Source organism: Oncorhynchus mykiss, chromosome 25, assembly GCF_013265735.2.
Source record: "Oncorhynchus mykiss isolate Arlee chromosome 25, USDA_OmykA_1.1, whole genome shotgun sequence".
In the NCBI taxonomy this organism is placed as follows: Eukaryota; Metazoa; Chordata; class Actinopteri; order Salmoniformes; family Salmonidae; genus Oncorhynchus; species Oncorhynchus mykiss.
This window is the reverse complement of record NC_048589.1, coordinates 3,864,982-3,888,748: the sequence shown is the minus strand read 5'-3', so window position 1 is coordinate 3,888,748 and position 23,767 is coordinate 3,864,982. Positions and strand designations below refer to the sequence as shown.

Genomic DNA, 23,767 nt, shown 5'->3' with positions numbered 1-23,767 from the left:
TTGCCAAAACTATAGTTTGTAAACAAGACATTAGTGGAGTGGTTGGAAAATGAGTTTTAATGACTCCAACCTAAGTGTATTTAAACTAAATATTTATATATACAGTGAGGGAAAAAAGTATTTGATCCACTGCTGATTTTGTACGTTTGCCCACTGACAAAGAAATGATCCGTCTATAATTTTAATGGTAGGTTTATTTGAACAGTGAGAGACAGAATAACAACAAAAAAATTGAGAAAAATGCATGTCAAAAATGTTATAAATTGATTTGCATTTTGATGAGGGAAATAAGTATGGTGGCAAAACCCTTGTTGGCAATCACAGAGGTCAGACGTTTCTTGTAGTAGGCCACCATGTTTGTACACATCTCAGGAGGGATTAAAGTCATTAAGGTTTTGATGCCGACGTTTGGTAACTAGAACCTTCAGCTCCCTCCACAGATTTTTTACGGGATTAATGTCTGGAGACTGGCTAGGCCACTTAATGTGCTTCTTCTTGAGCCACTCCTTTGTTGCCTTGGCCGTGTGTTTTGGGTCATTGTCATGCTGGAATACCCATCCACGACCCATTTTCAATGCCCTGGCTGAGGGAAGGAGGTTCTCACCCAAGATTTGACGGTACATGGCCCCGTCCATCGTCCCTTTGATGCGGTGAAGTTGTCCTGTCCCCTTAGCAAAAAAACATCCCTAAAGCATAATGTCTCCACCTCCATGTTTGATGGTGGGGATGGTGTTCTTGGGGTCATAGGCAGCATTCCTCCTCCTCCAAAAACCGCTAGTTGAGTTGATGCCAAAGAGCTCCATTTTGGTTGCATCTGACCACACTTTCACCCAGTTGTCCTCTGAATTATTCAGATATTCATTGGCAAACTTCAGATGGGCATGTATATGTGCTTTCTTGAGCAGGGGGACATTGTGGGCGATGCAGGATTTCAGTCCTTCACGTCGTAGTGTGTTACCAATTGTTTTCTTGGTGACTATGGTCCCAGCTGCTTTGAGATCATTGACAAGGTCCTCCCGTGTAGTTCTGGGCTGATTCCTCACCGTTTTCATGACCATTGCAACTCCACAAGGTGAGATCTAGCATGGAGCCCTAGGCCGAGGGAGACTGACAGTTCTTTTGTGTTTCTTCCATTTGCGAATAATCGCAATAACTGTTGTCACCTTCTCACCAAGCTGCTTGGCGATGGTCTTGTAGCCCATTCCAGCCTTGTGTAGGTCTACAATCTTGTCCCTGACATCCTTGGAGAGCTTTTTGGTCTTGGTCATGGTGGAGAGTTTGGAATCTGATTGATTGATTGCTTCTGTGGCCAGGTATCTTTTATACAGGTAACAAACTGAGATTTGGAGCATTCCCTTTAAGAGTGTGCTCCTAATCTCAGCTCGTTACCTGTATAAAAGACACCTGGGAGCCAGAAATCTTTCTGATTGAGAGGGGGTCAAATACTTATTTCCCTCATTAAAATGCAAATCAAATTATAACATTTTTTACATGCGTTTTTCTGTCTCTCACTGCGTCTTATTCTGTCTCTCACTGTTCAAATAAACCCACCATTAAAATTCTAGACTGATAATTTCTTTGTCAGTGGGCAAACTGACAAAATCAGCAGGGGATCAAATACTTTTTTCCCCTCACTGTATATATATATATATCAACTCAGCAAAAAAAGTAACATCCCTTCTTCAGGACCCTGTCTTTCAAAGATAATTTGTAAAAATCCAAATAACTCCACAGATCTTCACTGTAAAGGGTTTAACAATGTTTCCCATGCTTGTTCAATGAACCATAAACAATTAATGAACTTGTACCTGTGGAACGGTCGTTAAGACACTAACAGCTTACAGAGGGTAGGCAATTAAGGTCACAGTTATAAAAACTTAGGACAATAAAGAGGCCTTTCTACTGACTTTCTACTAACTATGGAAAACACAAAGAAAGATGCCCAGGGTCCCTGCTCATCTGCGTAAACGTGCCTTAGGCATGCTGCAAGGAGGCATGAGGACTGCAGATGTGGCCACGGCAATAAATTGCCATGTCTGTACTGTGAGAAGTTTAAGACAGCGCTATAGGGAGACAGAACGGACAGCTGATCATCCTCACAGTGGCAGACCACGTCTAACAACACTTACACAGGATCGGTACAGCCGAACATCACACCTGCAGGACAGGTACAGGATGGCAACCACAACTGCCCGAGTTACACCAGGAACGCACAATCCCTCCATCAGTGCTCAGACTGTCCGCAATAGGCTGAGAGAGGCTGGACTGAGGATTTGTAGGCCTGTTCTAAGGCAGGTCCTCACCAGACATCACCGGCAACAACGTCGCAGTTGACTGAGAGGACATTTCTTTTTTTGCTGAGTTATATCTATCCATTGATTCTTGAAGAATATAATTTAAATGCCTTATGAGCTTAGTTCAACTGTCACACTCCATGAGAACCCAAAATATTATCTTGTTCTTTCTCAATGTTTGTAAACAGTGTAAATGCAAACACACACTGTATAGCCTCATAACATGGTTAAAACAATTTGGATACCATGAATGGTCAGTCCTTGCATCCATAGCTCTGTCTATTAATCTGAGATTGGTTACATTTCTCCAGGCCCATCCCTCAGTTTTTTACTAAAACAGAGGCTGGGCGTCCGTTTTTTTATTGTTTCATCTGTGCCCTTTAAACAGCTGCATATTATCAAGATATTGAAGTTTCACCAACAAAAAGATAAACAATAGGCTTTTTGGCAAATGCCAATCTCGAACATTTAAAAAAAAAAAAGTTTAATTCGCCTTTATTTAACCAGGTAGGCGAGTTGAGAACAAGTTCTCATTTACAACTGCGACCTGGCCAAGATAAAGCAAAGCAATTCGACACATGGAGTAAAAGTTCGAGTTACACATGGAGTAAAACAAACACAGTCAATAATACAGTAGAACAAAGAAAACAAAAAGTCTATCTACAGTGAGTGCAAATGAGGTAAACATGTGAACTTAATGTGCCTTAATAACAAACTTATGCCATCTGTAAATACGAATAAAGTTGTTAAATTACGAGTCTAGTTTGTTTAGCCAAAGAAAAGTCAGGAACCTTCCTGCTAACTGCGATAATGAGTGGGCTGGACAATGCCGAGAGATGAGTTTCAGATTGTTCTGCGTTGTAGCATCTTGTGACTGACTATAAAATGAGATGCTCTTTATGCGTACACAATCCTTTCGGCTTTTTTTAAAGATATAACGTTGATCATGGAGAACTGCAAATATGTTGCACTAACAACAAAGGATAGAGGGAAAAAGTTGTGATGGACTACTTTCTGGAGGATGATCATGTCATGCTGACATTGTAGTCTTCTGATGACAGTGATGGATGGGGAAGAAACGGCGATCAACGTGAATGACCTGTTTTCTCAGAATGCCATTTCCCATTGCTAGTTATAGTCTAATGTTAGCTAGCTAACTACAGCAGCTAACATTGAACCTATTTGGTTAACTAGCTAGCTATGACAATTGGTTTATATTGCTACTACTCTATAGCTTGTGATTCTAGCTAATTGTTTAGCTAGCTAACGTTAACGTTACATGTCTAAACAAAACAAAAAAAACAAGTTAAGGCTTGCTGTTAGCTAGCTAGTGTTAGCTGAGGTTAGATGGCTGGCTTGCTAACTAACATTAATGTACGTGTATGAACTGTGTGTAACGTTAGTGATGTTCTCAGAATGCCATTTTGAATGGCTAGTTATAGCCTAATGTTAGCTAGATAACATTAAACCTATTTTGTTATCTTTAGCTAGCTATGACAATCGGTTGGTATTTGCAGTACTCGATGGATTGGGCTTAAATGGTTAATTATTTAGCTAGCTACACATCTAAACAAAATACCCCAAGTTAATTAAAGCTTGATGTTAGCTAGATAATGTTACGTGTATGAACTGCGTGTAGTGATCTCAGAATGCCATTTCGCATCTATTGTATAATAATGCTAAAATAAAATCTGGAATTTGTCTTTCAGCATCAAAAGGACACACCTAACAATCCTCCACCAGTCAAACAAAGAGAATGGTCTAATGCCTCCCATCAAAAAGAGAGCTGGCCCAACCAAGCACAGGTTACACCTGAAGCATGAGGACTTGTAGCAAGTGGTGAACTTCATCAACAACTACTTGGAGGATAATGCAATAGTATTACCTGGACACCACTCAGGACACAAACACTTTGGTGGAAATCTGCTGCCATCCCATATGACAAAAGCAGCAGTGTGGCGTCTCTACAAGGAATCAATGTCAACACTTCCGCTTTGATTATTTAATTAACCTGTAACATGATTGGCTGTACTTTTATTGACATCACATTATTTCTGTCTTTGGGGGCCCCTAACTGAACCAGCCACAGTCTGGACCTTCATTTCCTGATCATAGGCCACACCAAGTTTGCCCCCGACAGGTGCTTCGGCCTCATCAAGCAGCGCTTCAGAAAGACCAGAGTGAACACTTTGTCTGAGATTGCTGGTGTTGTGAAGGACAGCACCGTGACAGGGGTCAACATCGCACAGCTGGTTGGACTGGAAAATGATACAGTGCTGGTGGAAAGCTTTGGCTGGCAACAACACCTGACTCTGTACCACAGATCAAGCAGTACCAGCATTTCAGGTGAATATCATTTTCATTGCATGAGGATATTCATCTAATCTAAATTTGGGAGGTGAATTGATGCTGGTCAAGGTTGTAATCTCTTCTGATTTTTTTTATTTGTTATTCCCTGTTTTACAGCTTCGATGCTCTGGAGCCGTGTGTTTTTGTAGCTAAGGAGCGTTCGGACTGTCGGGACCTGGTTTCAGCTGCTGCGCAACGCTGACATCCTTCCTCCCATAGATGGTCTGCCTGTACAACACCACCTGGACTGGACACTTTTTAGAAGATCAGGGAGTTTTGCAACGAGGAGGCTATGGACATCACATGCCCTGCACCAACGTCAAGGGCAGGACAGAAACAGGCTCTCCGAATATATTGTTCATGCGTGGTTCTGACAGACCAGTCATCAGCACTATCCGCAGTGCCTCTATTCAAATGACACTCCTGCTACTATTTTTATTTTTTATCCTACTGCCCAGCCACTTTACCCCTGATTGTATGCATACAACTACCTCGTCTATCACTGATATCGTTGTTGATATTGTTCTTGTACATACTGTAAATTATTTTGACACTATTTCTGATATTGTTACTATGCCAGTAACCATTTGGCTGTACCGTTTACACCTTCTGTAGAGACCCATCCACTTAGCAATACTTATCAATATTCATTTTATATATCAATATTTTGCTATGTGTGGTTGTAACATGATTTTGTAACATACCACAACAATATCATGTGACCGTATCAACATCACTCAGGTTTCAATTCAGGTTGCATGGCCTTAACTTATGTATGGAATACTATGTGATACTACTGGGTTGATTATACTACTACGTTTGTGTGTGTAACAGTATATAAAGTATGCTAATGCACTGGTGTGAAGGCAGTGGTGTAAAGTACTTAAGTAAAAATACTTTAAAGTACTACAAGTATTTCTTTACTATTTATATTTTTTGGGAACTTTTATTTCACTACATTATTTTCTGTCTTAATGTACTTTTTACTCCATACATGTTCCTTACATTTTGACAGGAAAGTTGTCCAATTCACACACTTATCAAGAGAAAATCCCTGGTCATCCCTACTGCATCTGATCTGGCAGACTCACTAAACACAAACGCTTCGTTTGTAAATTATGTCTGAGTATTGGAGTGCGCCCCTGGCTATCCGTCAATAATAATGAAAAAAATAAACTTGTGCCGTATGGTTTAATATAAGGAATTCCACCATTGGATGTGGCTTGGGGTTATAGCATTTCTTTCACATGACGCATCAATTTAAACCAGTGTGTCTGGGAAAGCGTCAAATATTTTTATCTGGACACTTTCCGTTTACCTGGAATGGGTGTAGACAAAGGAGAGCTCTCCAATAAGTACCAAAACATTCAAAGGCTCTTTTCTCAAAAGTCAGTTTACAAGTTTATCAACGTTCAAAGCAGAATTACTTTTCCATTTTTCCTCAAAAAATGCAGTGTATGATACACAATTTTGTAGCTGTCTACTTTTATCCAATGTAAAAATAAAAAAAATCTGATTTCGCTATACATAAGACCGATTTCAGCCGGTCAGTCACATTTCCACATCATTACAACACTGTATATAGACATAATATGACATTTGAAATGTCTTTATTCTTGTGTGTGTAATGTTTACTGCTGATTTTGTTATACTTTCATTTATTTCATTTATTTGATCTATTTCACTTGCTTTGGCAATGTAAACATGTTTCCCATGCCAATACAGCCCCTTAAATTGAATTAAGATTGAGATGGATGAATGGGGTTAGAGGTGGAGAGAGAAAGAGAGGGACAGAAGGGTGAGTGTAGAGGGAGAGAAGCAGAGTAAGGTAGCAGAGAGGGAGAGCGTAAGGCAGCAAGCAAGAGAAGGAGTAAAAGGGTAGAGGAAGAGGGTGAAATAGTGCAGCGTGAGAAAGATGATTAGAAATCGGGATGGAGAAAGGAGAGTAAAAATAGTGAAAGGAGGGTGTAATGAGAAAGTGAGACAATGGACTGGGAAGAATGTAGAGAGTGGCAAAGGGAGGAAGGAATGGGAGGGGTGAGAGAAAGATGTAAAACGAGAGAGGGAGAGGAACGCGAAGGAGATGGATTGATCTTGGATTGCTTTCATACTCATTATAACCCTGCTATCGAGCACTGGCAATTCTCCAAAACTATCATTTTTGCTGACCACTATTGATTTTACCTCCGGTGGTGGGGGGATTAGGGAGAAAGCTGAAAACGGTCAGGGAGGAGAAATGCAGACACGTGGAATGTGGAGGAGAGTGCTTATGAGAAAATGGCAACCTGTTGACGGGACTCTTCTGGCTCTGCTCCTTCTGGGCAGCGATGGCCGTCGACGTGCTGAAGCTGCGCCTGATTCCTGAAATATGACAGACCACGTGTGTGAATACACATAGACAGATTCACAAATATGAAGTACACATACACATACACTAACATAAACAAATACAAAGAAGGACACACACACGCACACAGTGAAGGATACCGAAATAATTGTGACATGAAGACAACTGCATTTTCCATCATTAAAATGTTATCATCGTTAATTAAGTTTACTCAGCGTTTGCAAGAATAAATGAATAAATAAGGAAAAACCAAGGCCAAAAACTCACTAGCAAAAGGACGGTTGAGACGTGAGGAGGACAGCTCTGAAAGACAATCCATAGAGCCATGGATCCTGTGGAAAAATGTTAAATAAAATTAAAAAACATTTACACTAAAGTCTAAGACACACAATCGTTAAAGCCCTTACTGAGATCCGGAAACAGCAGCCTTCTTTAATAACACCCTACAAAATCGGCAGTACAAGGTTGGGGTCAATTCCATTTCAACTTGAGCGTATTCACTACACAGGGAATTAATTGAAATTCACTAAAAGAATAGGGCAGGAAAAGAGTTATAATTTAAAATAATGGGCTATTTTTCCAATTAAACCATTGATTATCCATTAATTTCCGGAATGGAATGAGTTGAGATGGAATTGACCCAGAACCGCTCACCTACCATTCATCAACTCTCGAATAGACACAAAATAAAATAAAAATGTGGTATCCCAGCACAAGGTGCCTGTCCAACTTGGTGGATGTGTTTGCCGCTGTGTGTCAGCGATAATAGCTGGAGCTTTGAAAACCATTACCACTTAGGCAGGCAAAGTGGAGAATTTAGCAAAAAAACTGCCTTATCTTGTTTGGAAAGCAGAAAAGGAGAGGAGGGGAATGAAAGAAAGCAGAAAAAAATTGAAGAAAAAAGTAACGCCTCACTATTTGTTATCTAATGGGTCCTGATAGCTGCTGACAGGAAGAGAAAGACAGCAAGAAGGAGAGAGAGAAAGAGTGGCTGTTCTGGCTCTCGGTGATGGAGAGAATGCGAGAGGAAGATCTCTATTAGCCCAAGCCTAGATTTAGCAGAGCTTCCCGCTTGCCCCGCAGGTTAATTAGGGAAAAAAATTAGGGGAAGAATGAGAAAAGGAGTCCAATCCTTTCAGAAAAAACACTCTACTCATCACACAGTAAAAGTAGAGTAAGAAAAAAGAGAAAGATGATTGCAGGTGTGGAGCTGGGAGAGGAAGAAAATGTAAGGAGGTAGACGGAGAGAAGGAACGAGAAATTTAAAACAAAAAACTAATTAATTCCATCTCAACATCTAAAACAAATAAGACTTACTTTCCCCTTTTCTTGACTCCTCTTCCTTGATAGGTTGCTAGTAAATACGTATGTATAGTGCCGTCTACCTTTAAAAGAAACTTCAATCAAATGAATCAACTTCCTTGACTCTGTGTCCAGGAAAACCTCCCCATAATGTTTCAATTAGTGGAATGGGATGATTTCTTGCATGAAAAAACATGTTTACATTACCAAGTACATTAATGGGGTAAACCTACTCGAAGAGTACGCATTAGGCTGATTGAGAGAAGGTTTGAATCCTAATCAACCCATCCAATGTGAGTACATCTGTTGTTGAAGAACAGTTGATCAATAAAGCTACAGTATTCTAGGAGTAGTCAAGCTGCTTATGCTGAAAAGCGTTGTTAGTACATAGCTCAAATTAGCTTTAGAATTTCCTGGATTTTTTGTATTAATAGCACAAGTCTCGCCACCAAACATTATTACTATGCATTATAACTAGATGAAATTGCATATATTGTTGCCTTGATTGAATTTAATTTATTTTGGGTAACAGACAGAAACATTTGAAGTCAGACGTTTAAATGTATTTGGCTAAGGTGTATGTAAACACACTTTATTTTAAGAATGTGAAATGTCAGAATAGAAGTACAGAGAATGATTTATTTCAGATATTACATCACATTTCCAGTGGGTCAGAAGTTTATATTAGAGGTCGACCGATTAATCGGAATGGCCGATTAATTAGGGCCGATCGGAAATCTGTATTTTTGGGCGCCAATTTGCATTTTTTTTTTTTTTTAACAGCTTAATTTAAACTGTATTTAACTATTCTTATTTTCAATGCCGGCCTAGGAACGAGGCAGAACGACAGATGATTTACCTTGTCAGCTCGGGGGATCCAATCTTGCAAACCTGCAGTTAACTAGTCCAATGCTCTAACAACTGATTACATTGCACTCCATGAGGAGCCTACCTGTTATGCAAATACAATAAGCTAAGGTAAGTTGCTAGCTAGCATTAAACTTATCTTATAAAAATCGATCAATGCCTGTCATTGCTCCAATGTGTACTTAACCATAAACATCAATGCCTTTCTTAAAATCAATACAAAGTATACATTTTTAAACCTGCATATTTAGCTAAAAAAAATCCAGGTTAGCAGGCAATATTAACCAGGTGAAATTGTGTAATTTATCTTGCGTTCATTGCACGCAGAGTCAGGGTATATGCAACAGTTAAGGCCGCCTGGCTCTTTGCAAAATAATTTGCCGGAATTTTACGTAATTATGACATAACATTGAAGGTTGTGCAATGTAACAGGAATATTTAGACTCAAGGATGCCACTCGTTAGATAAAATATGGAACGGAATAAACGTTTTGTTTTCGAGGTGATAGTTTCCGGATTAGTCAAAGGTATATGGTTTAGAGAGAAATAGTCGACGCGTTATAATTCCTGTAATAACGTGTGGATGAACTTGAAAGGGTTTCCTTCGTTATTTTACCGTTCATGTCTTCCATAGAAAATGTCTTGATCTACTTCAAATAAGGTCTGTGTTTCGGCGTTTTGATACCCGTGTAAATCTCACTAGGATAAGGTAACGTTTGTCAACATATTTTCATAAATCCACTCTACAAAAAAAATGATCTCCGCTTATATTTAGCCAATATTTATCAGAGCTACCTTGTCCTATGGATATCTACACAGTTATAAAATTGGCACGGTGGTGTAAGCCTACACGAAACACAGACCTTATTTTAAGTGAATCTAAAAATATTCTATGGAATAAATGAAGGAACCGCTTTTCAGATTTTGCTAGAAGGTGTCATGGGAATTATGACTTGCACTTTGGTCGTCAATTCCTTACCATGTCCATTACTAAAATAGGATTTCCTGCATATAAAAATTAGTTTTTGTTTTCAACATTCATCACAGGTAACTTAAACTCTATTTTTATTCAAACAGTTGAGAGTATTTGTCTCCTAAGCAGACTCATCAGTATCATTGTCACTTCAGAGCAGTGTGTGTGTATTTATGTATTATATTAAGTTAAAATAAAAAAAGTGTTCATTGAGCATTGCTGCAATTGTAATTATTACAAAAATGTGTGTGTGTGTGTGTGTGTGTGTATGAGATTATATATATATATATATATATATATATATATATATATATATATATATATATATATTTATTTTTAAATAAATAAATAAATATATATATATATATATATATATATATATATATATATATATATTTATTTTTAAATAAATAAATAAATAAATAAATAAATATATATATATATATATATATATATATATATATATATATATATATATATATATATATATATATATATATATATTTATTTTTAAATAAATCGGAAGATTAATCGGTATCAGTTTTTTCTGTTCTCCAATAATCGGTATCGGCCTTGAAAAATCATAATCGGTCGACCTCTAGTTTACATACACTCAATTAGTAATTGGTAACATTGCCTTTAAATTGTTTAACTTGGGTCTAACGTTTTGGGTAGCCTTCCACAAGCCTCCCACAAAACGTTGGGTGAATTGTGTCCCATTCCTCCTGACAGAGCTGGTGTAACTGAGTCAGGTTTATAGGCCTCCTTGCTCGCACACGCTTTTCCAGTTCTGCCCACAAACTCTCTGTAGGCTTGAGGTCAGGGCTTTGTGATGGCCACTCCAATACCTTGACTTTGTTGTCCTTAAGCCATTTTGCCACAACTTTGGAATTATGCTTGGGGTCATTGTCTATTTGGAAGACCCATTTGCGACCAAGCTTTTATCTTCCTGAATGATGTCTTGAGATGTTGCTTCAATATATCTACATAATTTTCATTCCTCATGAGGCCATCTATTTTGTGAAGTGCACTAGTCCCTCCTGCAGTAAAACACCCCCACAACATGATGCTACCATCCCCGTGCTTCACGGTTGGGATGGTGTTCTTCGGCTTGCAAGCCTCACTCTTTTTCCTCCAAACATAATGATGGTCATTATGGCCAACCAGTTTGTTTCATCAGACCAGAGGACATTTCTCCAAAAGTCCGATCTTTGTCCCCATGTGCAGTTGCAAACCGTAGTCTGGCTTTTTTATGGCGGTTTTGGAGCAGTGGCTTCTTCCTTGCTGAGTGACCTTTCAGGTTCTTTTGATTTTCCCATGATGTCAAGCAAAGAGGCACTGAGTTTGAAGGTAGGCCTTGAAATACATCCACAGGTACACTGTAATTGACTCAAATTATGTCAATTAGCCTATCAGAAGCTTCTAAAGCCATGACATCATTTTCTGGGATTTTCCAAGCTGTTTAAAGGCACTTAGTATATGTAAACTTCTGACCCACTGGAAATGTGATACAGTGAATATAAGTGAAATAATCTGTCTGTAAACAATTGTTGGAAAAATAACTTGTGTCATGCACAACATAGATGTCCTAACCGACTTGACAAAACTATAGATTGATAACAAGAAATTTGTGGAGTGGTTAAAAAACGAGTTTTAATGACTCCAACCTAAGTGTATGTAAACTTCCAACTTCAACTGTATAACAAAATGTACAATGTGGACCCAGAGGATATAACTTGAAAGTATTTAATCACATTTGATCACATCAGAAGATAACCTCCTCGCAATCTCCAAAATACAACAGCCACAGGACAACTTTGTTTGGATGTTGTAAAGGACCATGCACAGAAACTGAAGAGCTATAGCTCGCTAACAACCTCCTTTTCCACGTGAAAAAAACGGCGGACAGAGACTTGCTAGCTAGCTGGGATTTTCTATCAGGAATCTGCCTCCCAAAAAAAGCTTCTCCCAAGTGGGTGTGACACCTACTCCCATTGCCTGCTGCATTGCTGCTTGAATTCCACATGGTGAACTGTTTACCATCTGCTCTGGCCTGTCTCCCCATGTCTGGTACAGGTACTCCTGCCACACTGCCCCCTCTCTCGCGAGGTTTTGCTCTCCTCCAGTACACACGCACTGTTGGGGCGAGTGACTCTGGACTTACAATGGCTAGCCCCAAGTCGGTCAATTTTTTTCTTGTGCTTTATGCCATTTGCCTCATGACTCCTGCGTGTTTGTTGACTATGAACTTGCTTGTTTCCCTAACTGTACGACAGACTGTTTGTTCCCACACTCGGGACTCTGACTCTCTGTTGGTTACACAGACTCTTGGCCTCCCATCCTATTCTAACCACCTCTTGCCGGCTTTGTATTCATGTTACCTGATGAAATTGCTGCACAATATGATCTTGTTGCCATTTAATGCACATTCAAATGTCATAAATCAACACTGCAGAGCTCTCCATGTCCTTTGCCATGCCCTGATTGTATTACTGCTGATGATATCTGGAAATGTGCATGCACACCCTGGACCGTCTACTGTTGCTAGCCCCAATTCTGACTTGTGCTCTGATATCTGCTCTTGTAAAAGCCTGGGTTTTCTGCATAACTTCTTAAGGGCTTTCAGGACCAAATATACACAGGCAGTTAGGAAAGCTAAGGCTAGCTTTTTCAAGCAGAAATTTGCATCCTGTAGCACAAACTCAAAAACGTTCTGGGACACTGTAAAGTCCATGGAGAAAAAGAGCACCACCTCCCAGCTGCCCACTGCACGGAGGCTAGGAAACACTGTCACCACCGATAAATCCTCTATAAATGAGAATTTCAATAAGCATTTTTCTACGGCTGACCATGCTTTCCACCTGGCTACCCCGGTCAACAGCCCTGCACTCCCCACGGCAACTTGCCCAAGCCTCCCCATTTCTCCTTCACCCAAATCCAGATAGCTGATGTTCCTAAAGAACTGCAAAACCTGGACCCCTACAAATCAGCCGGGCAAGACAACCTGGACCCTCTCTCTTTAAAGTTATCTGCTGAAATTGTTGCAACCCCTATTATTAGCCTGTTCAACATCATTCGTATCGTCTGAGATCCCCAAAGATTGGAAAGCTCCCGCGGTCATCCCCCTCTTCAAAGGGGGAGACACTCTAGACCCAAATTGCTACAGACCTATATCTATCCTACCCTGCCTTTCTAAGGTCTTCGAAAGCCAAGTCAACAAACAGATTACCGACCACTTCGAATCCCACCGTTCTGACTTAGAATATGTGGACAACTACAAATACCTGGGTGTCTGGCTAGACTGTAAACTCTCCTTCCAGACTCAAATTAAGCATCTCCAATCCAAAATTAAGTCTAGAATCCGCTTCCTATTTCTCAACAAAGCATCCTTCACTCATGTAGCCAAACATACCCTCGTAAAACTTACAATCCTACCGATCCTAGACTTCGGCGATGTCATTTACAAAATAGCCTCCAACACTCTACTCAACAAATTGGATGCAGTTTATCACAGTGCCATCCGTTGTCACCAAAGCCCCATATATTACCCACCACTGCGACCTGTACGCTCTCGTTGGCTGGCCATTGCTTCATACTCGTCGTCAAACCCACTGGCTCCAGGTCATCTACAAGACTCTGCTAGGTAAAGCCCCGCCTTATCTCAACTCACTGGTCACCATAGCAGCACCGACCCGTAGCACAAGCTACAGCAGGTATATCTCACTGGTCATCACCAAAGCAAATTCCTCCTTTGGCCGCCTCTCCTTCCAGTTCTCTGCTGCCAATGACTGGAACGAACTGCAAAAATCTCTGAAGCTTGAGACTCTTACCTGCCTCACTAAGCGTTAAGCACCAGCTGTCAGAGCAGCTCACAGATAACTTCAGCTGTACATAGCTCATCTGTAATTAGCCCAGCCAATCTACCTCATCCCCATACTGTATTTATCTTGCTCCTTTGCACCAAAGTATCTCTACTTGCACATTCATCTTCTGTACATTCTACCATTCCAGTGTTTAATTGCTACATTGTAATTACTTCACCACCATGGCCTATTTATTGCCTTACCTCTCTTATCCGACCTCATTTGCATATGCTGTATATAGATTTATCTACTGTATATTTGATTGTATATTTGTTTATTCCATGTGTAACTCTGTTGTTGTATGTGTCGTACTGCTTTGCTTTATCTTGGCCAGGTCGCAGTTGCAAATGAGAACTTGTTCTCAACTAGCCTACCTGGTCAAATACAGGTGAAATAAAATAAATACAAAAGGCTAGGGGGCAGTATTCGGAAGTTTGAATGACTGATGTGCCCAAAGCAAACTGCCTGTTACTCAGGTCCAGAAGCTAGGATATGCATACAATTGGTAGCATTGGAAAGAAAACACTCTGAAGTGTCTAAAACTGTTAAAATAATGTCTGTGAATATAACAGAACAGATATGGCAGGCCAAAACCTGAGGAGAATCCATCCAGATCTTTTTTTTGAAGGTCACAGGCCATTCCAATGCTTGTCTATGGGATATTCAAAGGAATTACTCCAAGATTGCAGTTCCTACGGCTTCCACTAGATGTCAACAGTCTTTAGAAAGGGTTCCAAGCTTGTTCTTTGAAAAATGAGTTAGCAGTTGTAGTTTTTGAAGGTCTCTCTCATTAGGACTGTAGTCTTGTGGCGTGGGTGGATGAGGGCGAGCACTTCATTATTTATTTCTGGTATTGAACATACTACATTCCGTCTTAAATTTGATCATTTATTTACATATTAGGGTACCTGAGGACTGATTAGAAACATTGTTTGACTTGTTTGGACAGAGTTTACTGGTAACTTTTGGGATTCCTTTGTCTGCATGTTTAATGAGTGGAACAGGTGGATTACTGAATCAAACGCAATCAAACGCAATCAAACTATTTTGGGATATAAAGAAGGACTTTATCGAAAAAAAACGACCATTTGTCGTGTAGCTGGGACCCTTGGGATTGCAAACAGAGGAAGATCTTCAAAAGGTAAGTGATTTATTTTATCGCTATTTCTGATTTTCGTAACGCCTCTGCTGGTTTGAAAAATGTTTTTAAATGCTGGTGTATGCACTGTCCTCAGATAATCACATGGTATGCTTTCGCCATACAGCCTTCTTGAAATCTGACAACTTCTTGTTAATCCAACAGCGTTAAGCTTTTAATCAATGTAAGACACTTGTATTTTCATGAATGCTTAATATTACGATTTTTGTATTTTGAATTTCGCGCTCTGCAATTTCACGGGAAGATGTCGAGGTGGTGTGCTAGCGTCCCATCTAGCCCAAAGAGGTTTTAACACTAGAAGCTTATTACCAAAAATGTATCAATTAAAAGTGTGGGTTCACAGCTCCAATCCAGATGTGTTATTCATTACTGAGACGGGACTGAGAAAGAGTGTTTTGAACACTGATGTTAACCGTTCTGGTTTGAACCTTTTTCGGCAAGACAGATCTTCTAAAGATGGTGGAGTGGCAATCTTTACCAAGGAACACCTTCAGTGCTCAGTTGTCTCCACCAAGTCTGCCCCCAAATAATTTGATTTGCTGGTTTTAAGCATTGTCATGACTTTCCCTCTTGGATGAGGATCATAGGTGCCAGATCCGCTCGGCACAGGGCTGACAGATAGCCAGATCCCCTCCCCCCTCTCTCTCCCACCAGAGTTTTAATGATTTAACAACCGGATCTTAAATACCTTGCAGGAACTCTCTCTCCCACTCTGCAGAAACGGAAGTTAAAAATGCCTTTGTTTCCACAGAGAGAGAGACTTTGCAGTACTGTAACATCAAAAGGTTGGACATTGAGACAATATTCCTTACACAAAGAATGTGGTAATTGGTTGGGAAGGACATTAAGAACAATTATGTCAAATCAGTTGTTGTTTTGGGATATCATTAAGGACGGTATAACCAAATAATGGTAACTCTACAAATGTATACGTCCCAGTTATCAAATTGACATCTAAATGTTGTGGAACTTATATGATTAAATATGAAACTATTTGTGAGAAGATTAAATTTAATTTTAGTCTTCTAAAGTTTTACCCAGTCAGTAACTACACCCACGTGAGCACAGACCACGTGGCAACGTCATGGAACCGGCCTCTAAGGAGGGGGCATAAAAGGACAGCTAACGAAATTCACATGAGAGAATATGAGGACCATTCACACATTGAAATGGTTGGAATCTCTACAGACCAGCATACGGACGGTAAGCCGGACGTGTAAAATGGATAGACTCCACATTAGACCAGTGTGACCGACAGCGTGAGCTGAAATGTACGAAATGGTTAGAAACTCTGAAACTTTCAACAGAGAAGAAGAAAATCTCTTACAGACCAGAAAACGTGGAGACTCTTGAAGAAGACTACACAGGAACATTTAGTATACAGCTGTTTATGCACGGTTAGCCTAAGAAACTCGACCGAAGACGGGAGACAAATAATAATTTCCTCTCACCACTACTGGTATCTCTCTAGGGTATATATTCTAAACAAACAGAGTGAAGAATAAGGCCTGCTGAACACCACGTGGTACACCTCTGGAAGATCCATTCTAACAGACACTCTGAGACCAACCTACTACAACTACAAAGGACATGGTGACCTCCGGTGGAGAACCAGAGACTTACACAACATTTTCCCGTGGTGCCCCTAGATTGCTAATGAGTTAATTGTTACACGAGTAATTAAAACAACGTGATAATTAAACATAGTCAATTGATTTGATAAACAAATCATCATCACATTAAAAATGGTACCAACAGCATTTAACTTTCAAATAGCTCTTTGTTGACTGTTACTGGGTGTTATCGTCCACCATCAGTACCGGCCTGTACTCTAAGTTCTCTCCTGGCCCCTTACATTAAGTCTGGATTTGATCTGCTAGGTGACGTAAACTGGGACACGCTTAAACAACTGACCAAGTCGTAAAGAAATGCGACTCCCTAAATCTTTCTCAGATTACATTGAAGGTATTGGCGTCTCTGAGGGGTCTTTAGCCTGGTGCCTGCTGTCTCAGCAACTGCCTGTCACCAAGGGAGTACCCCAATGCTCGATCCTAGTCCCCACGCTCTTATCAATTTACATCAACATAGCTCAGGCAGTAGGAAGCTCTCTCATCCATGTATATGCAGATGATACAGTCATACTCAGCTGGTCCCTCCCCATTCTTAGTGTCCAAAAAGCTTTCTCTGCCCTTAACCTTGTTCTGAACACCTCCAAAACAAAAGGTAATGTGGTTGGTAAGAGGAATGCCCCTCTCCCCACCGGTGTGATTACTACTTCTGAGGGTTTAAAGCTTGAGGTAGTCACCTCATACAAGTACTTGGGAGTATGGCTAGACGGTACACTGTCCTTCTCTCAGCACATATCAAAACTGCAGGCTAAGGTCAAATCTAGACTTAGTTTCCTCTACCGTAATCCCTCCTCTTTCACCCACAGCTGCCAAACTAACCCTGATTCAGATGATCATCCTACCCATGCGAGGGTGCTCTCGAGCGGCTAGAGGTGCTTTACCATTGATTTGCCACCAATGCTCCTTATAGGACACATCACTGCACTCTATACTCCTCTGTAAACTGGTCATCTATGTATACCAGTCGCAAGACCCACTGGTTGATGCTTATTTATAAAACCCTCTTAGACCTCACTCCCCCCTATCTGAGATACCTACTGCAGCCCTCAAACTCCACATACAACACCCATTCTGCCATTCACATTCTGTTAAAGGTCCCCAAAGCACACACATCCCTGAGTCGCTCCTCTTTTCAGTTCGCTGCAGCTAGCGACTGGAACGAGCTGCAAAAAAACTCAAACTGGACATTTTTATCACCAACTCTTCATTAAAAGACTCAATCATGGACAGTTGTAGCTGCTTCGCATGATTTATTGTTCAAATCGAAGGTTATTGGTCACCTTCACGTGTTTAGCAGATGTTATTGCGGGTGTAGCGAAATGCTTGTGTTTCTAGCTCTGACAGTGCAGTAATATCTAACAATTTCACAGCAATACACACAAATCTAAGTAAAGCAATGGAATTAAGAACTAACCTGCTCCGGGGCAGGCTAACTCAGGGCTAACTCCGTTTATCCTGAATTATTCGTCTGAGGCATGAGTTGAGGACCAACAAAATCAGATACCCTACGTCTCGCAAATATTGTCATCATCCCCTTCATTTGAGGAAGACGACTGATTAAATATTTTATTAAAAAGGTTTTGTACGTAAAATCATCACATTACACATTTCGTAAGGACAGCATTTGCTTTCCAAATGGTACATTTCTCACAGGATTGTATTTTGAAATTTGCGATAGGCAAACAAACTAACCAAGCATAGAGATATAATTCATAGATGGTAGTTCCCATTCAAGTCAAGACTGGCAGCTATTGCTAGGGTACCCATGAGTTTAACAGTCAATTTGCCAGGGTTAGAGGTTCCAAAACCCTCCTATGGATTACAGTGTCTTCAGAAATTATTAATTTACTTCTACATTTTGTTGTGTTACAGCCAGAATTCAAAATGGATTAAATATGTTTTTTCCTCACCCATCTACACACTAAACCCCATAATGACAAAGTTAAATCATGTTTTTTAGAAATGTAAGCAAATTTATGAAAGGGAAATACAGAAATATCTAATTTACATAAGTATTCACACCCTGAGTCAATACTTTGTAGAAGCACCTTTGGAAGCGATCACAGCGGTGTGTCTTTCCGGGTAAGTCTGTAAGAGCTTTTTACATCTGGATTGTGCAACATTTGCCCATTATTCCTTTCACAATTCTTCAAGCTCTGTCAAATTGGTTATTGATCATTGCTAGACAACAATTTTCAGGTCTTGCCATAGATTTTCAAGTAGATTTATGTCAAAACTGTAACAAAACTGTAATTCATTGTCTTCTTGGTAAGCGCCTCCAGTGTAGATTTGGCCTTGTGTTTTAGGTTATTGTTCAGCTGAAAGGTAAATTTATCTCCCAGAAAAGCACAATGAACAAGGTTTTACTCTATGATTTGGCCTGTGCTTAGCTCCATTCTGTTTCTTTTTTTATCCTGGAAAAACTCCCTTGTCCTTAATGATTACAAGCATACCCATTACATGAGGCAGCCACCACTGTGCCTCAAACATAAAATTTAATATTCAGGACAAAAAGTTAATTGCTTTGCCACATTTATGCCAGCATTACTTTAATTCCTTGTTGCAAACAGGATGCTTGGAATATTGCGTTGGAATATTGTTTTTCTTCTTTTCACTCCGTCAATTAGGTTAGTATTGTGAAGTAACTACAATGTTGTTGATCCACCCTCATTGTTCTCCTATCACAGCCATTAAACTAAACTGTTTTAATGTCACCATTGGCCTCATGGTGAAATCCCTGAGCAGTTTCCTTCCCTTCCGGCAATGGAGTTAGGAAGGACGCCTGTATCTTTGTAGTGACTGGGTGTATTGATAAAACATCCAAAGTTTAAGTAATAACTTCACTATGCTAAAAGGGATAAAAGGGATATTCAATGTTTTTATCTTTACCCATCTACCCTTTAGGTGCCCTTCTTTGTGAGGCATTGGAAAACCTCCCTGGTCTTTCCGGTTGAATCTGTGTTTGAAATTCACTGTTCGACTGAGGGAGCTACAGAGAATTGTATGTGTGGAGTACAGAGATGAGGTAGTCATTCAAAAATCAAGTTATTGTTGAACACAGAGTGAGTCCATGTAACTTACTAAGCAAATTTTACTACTGAACTTATTTAGGCTTGCCATAAAAGGGTTGAATACTTACTGACTCCAAGACATTTTAGGTTTCATTTTGAACTAAATTGTACAAAAAAAGGTAAAACCTTATTCCAATTTGACATTATGGGATATTGTGTGTAGACCAGTGACACAAAATGCAGGTAGTAACAACAAAATGTGGAAAAAGTCGAGGGGTGTGAATACTTTCTGAAAGCACTGTATATGTCTATGGCCACCACGCGACAAGCTCCACAAGAAGCGATAGGAGCGGGAAAAAGGTGCTTGTGCATTGATAAGTGTAACAGTATAACTTTAGACCGTCCCCTCGCCCATACCCGGGCGCGAACCAGGGACCCTCTGCACACATCAACAACAGTCACCCACGAAGCATCGTTACCAATCGCTCCACAAAAGCCGCGGCCCTTGCAGAGCAAGAGGAACTACTACTTCAAGGTCTCAGAGCAAGTGACGTCACCGATTGAAACGCTATTTAGCGCGCACCGCTAACTAAGCTAGCCGTTTCACATCCGTTACATAAGCACACCAAAGACAGCATTAACAATAATTAATAAAATAACGTCAACACTTTTAAAAGCTTATTTTACACCACAGCCTGCTGAATTTGCATATATGGATGAGCAGTGAGAGCGGCTAAGATGCAATAGTGTAGAAAACAGTATACAGTATATACATGTGAGATAAGTAATGCGAGATATGTAAACATTCCTAAAGTGGATTTATTAAAGTGACTAGTGTTCCATTTCTTAAAGTGGCCAATGATATCAAGTCTGTAGGTAGGCAGCCGCCTCTCTGTGCTCGTAGTGGCTGTTTAACAATCTGATGGCCTTGAGATTGAAAAACATCTTCTATCTCTCGGGTCCCAGCTTTGACGCACCTGTACGGACCTCGCCTTCTGGATGGAAGCAGGGTGAACAGGCAGTGGCTCGGGTGGTTGTCCTTTTTTGCCTTCCTGTGAACTCGGGTGTTGTAGGTGTACTGAAGGGCAGGTAGTTTTCCCCCGGTGATGCGTTGTGCAGACTACACCAGCCCTGCGGTTGTGAGTGGTGCAGTTGCCGTACCAGGCGGTGATACAGCCCGACAGGATGCTCTCGATTGTGCACCTGTAAAAGTTAGTGAGTGTTTTCGGTGACAAGCCACATTTTTTCAGCCTCCTGAGGTTGAAGAGGCGCTGTTGCACCTTCTTCACCACACTGTCTGTGTGCGTAGACCATTTCATTTTGTCGGTGATATGTACACCGAGAAACGTAAAACTTTCCACCTTCTCCACTGCTGTCTAGTCGGTGTGGATAGGGGGGTGCTCCCTCAGCTGTTTCCTGAAGTCCATTGATCATCTCTTTAGTTTTGCTGATATTGAGTGACAGGTTATTTTCCTGACGGAGGGCCTTCACCTCCTCCCTGTAGGCTGTCTCGTCGTTGTTGGTAATTAAGCCTACCACTGCTGTGTAGTCTGATGATTGAGTTGGAGGCGTGCATGGCCACACAGTCATGAGTTTACAGGGAGTACAGGAGGGGGCTGAGAACGCACCCTTGTGGGGCCCCAGTGTTGAGGATCAGCGGAGTGGAGATGTTGTTTCCTACCTTCACCACCTGGGGGTGGCCCGTCAAAAAGTCCAGGATCCAGTTGCACAGGGAGGGGTCAAGACCCAGGGACTTGAGCTTAATGATGAGTTTGGAGGGTACTATGGTGTTGAATGCTGAGCTGTAGTCAATGAACAGCATTCTTACATAGGTATTCCTCTTGTCCATATCGGATAGGGCAGTGTGCATTGTGATGGCGATTGCATCATCTGTGGACCTATTGGGGCTGTAATCAAATTGAAGTGGGTCTAGGGTGACAGGTAGGGTGAAGGTGATATGGTGGCCATCTTGAAGCATGTGGGGACAGCAGTCTGGGATAAGGAGAGAATATGTCCGTAAACATACCAGCCAGCTGGTCTGCGCATGCTCTGAGGACGCGACTAGGGATGCCGTCTGGGCCGGCAGCCTTGTGAGGGTTAACACGTTTAAATGTTTTACTCACCTCGACCACGGAGAAGGAGAGCCCACAGTCCGTGGTAGCGGTTCGTGTCTGTGGCACTGTATTGTCTTCAAAGTGGGCGAAGAAGGTGTTTAGCTTGTCTGGAAGCAAGACGTCGATGTCCGCGACAGGGCTGGTTTTCTTTTTGTAATCCGTGATTGTCCGTAGACCCTGCCACGTACGTCTCATGTCTGAGCCGTTGAATTGCGACTCCACTTTGTCTCTATACTGACACTTTGCTTGTTTGATTGCCTAACAGAGGAAATAACTACAGTGTTTGTATTCGGCCATATTCCCAGTCACCTTGCCATGATTAAATGTGGTGGTACGTGCTTTCAGTTTTGCGCTGATTTCGTTTGATTTTCCGATGATGTCAAGCAAAGAGGCACTGAGTTTGAAGGTAGGCATTGAAATACATCCACATGTACACCTCCAATTGACTCAAATTGTGTCAATAAGCCTATCAGAAGCTTCTGAAGCCATCTTCTTCTGGAATTTTCCAAGCTGCTTAAATCCACAGTCAACTTAGTGTATGTAAACATCTGACCCACTGGAATTGTGATACAGTGAATTATAAGTGAAATAATCTTAAATCCACAGTCAACTTAGTGTATGTAAACATCTGACCCACTGGAATTGTGATACAGTGAATTATAAGTGAAATAATCTGTCCGTAAACAATTTTTTGAAAAATGTATTGTGCACAAAGTAGATGTGCTAATCGACTTGCCAAAACTATAGTTTGTTAACAAGAAATTTGTGGAGTGGTTGAAAAACGTGTTTTATTGACTCCAACATAAGTGTATGTAAACTTACGACTTCAACTGTACACAGAATTGAAATCACTGGTCACTTTAATAATTGGAACTCTTGTCACTTTAATAATGTTTACATATTTTGCACTACTCATCTCATACGTATATACTGTATTCTATTCTACTGCATTTTAGTCTATGCCGCTCCGATATTGCACGTCCAAATATTTATATTCTTAATTCCATTCCTTTACTTAAATTTGTGTGTATTGTTGTCAAATTGTTAGATATTACTTGTTAGATACTACTGCACTATTGGAGCTTGAAACACAAGCATTTCGCTACACACGCAATAACATCTGCTAAACGTGTATGTGACCAATAAAATGTGATGTATATATTTCTAACAGACCAGAGCAGGTAGCCCTTTGACCTTCCCTGTTTCGTAATGAACACAACCCAGTCGGCTTGGCTGTGAATAGGCCTTAGCTTCCTGTCCCTGTTTGACACCCGTGGTCGAGTAAATCACCAATCTGGACTGTTAGCAGTGTCCTCAAGAAAGCAAAAATCTAATATTTCAACAGCTCTCACAAATGGCATTGTCGAGGCCTGGCTTGTTAGTGCCATCCAAATATTGATGAGTGTAATGAATAGGGCTGTGATGGTCATGGAAGTTTGGATGATGGTTATTGGCCTGCCAAATTACTGATGTCACCGTGATAACCGTTCGAATAGAAAAAAATAAAGAAAAACAGGTTCTCCTCTTCTCCACTCTCACGTGCATGTGCTGCCATAGAAATATAATGAATAGAATGGGCATCCCCATTGAAGTCAATTATGTCATAATGGGTGGACTGGCGGCCATTGTGAGCGTACCCATAGGAGAAAAGCTGGAAGTAGAGCAGTAAGTGTACCCATTAATATGCACTGAAATTATGTTAATTAATTCCTTCGAAATAATTTGAATGAACATTCTACATTACCATGGAAATGATTGCAATACAATAACAGACAGCCATTCTGAGTGTACTCAGTTTACCAGTCAAATTTCCAGGGTTAGAGGTTCCAAGCCCGTTCTATTCATTCTATTTCTAGTTTCA

General features: G+C 40.6%; 1 protein-coding gene and 1 long non-coding RNA gene across 3 annotated transcripts in view; one reads left to right on the top strand and one right to left on the bottom strand.

Annotated features, from left to right (window-relative positions):
• LOC110505243 (CAP-Gly domain-containing linker protein 4) overlaps positions 1 to 23,767 on the bottom strand; it is a 95,275-nt gene that overhangs the window by 4,341 nt on the left and 67,167 nt on the right. For both annotated transcript variants that reach the window (XM_021584347.2, XM_036962353.1), the window contains 2 exons: positions 7,258 to 7,322; positions 6,929 to 7,004 (listed from right to left, as the gene is read on the bottom strand). In XM_021584347.2, coding sequence (XP_021440022.2) covers positions 6,929 to 7,004; positions 7,258 to 7,322 — 141 coding nt within the window. The remainder of the gene's footprint in view (positions 1 to 6,928; positions 7,005 to 7,257; positions 7,323 to 23,767) is intronic.
• LOC118944167 lies at positions 3,036 to 5,924 on the top strand. Its single transcript, XR_005039478.1, has 3 exons — positions 3,036 to 3,384; positions 4,004 to 4,640; positions 4,761 to 5,924. It is a non-coding gene; the product is annotated as an uncharacterized LOC118944167 (long non-coding RNA).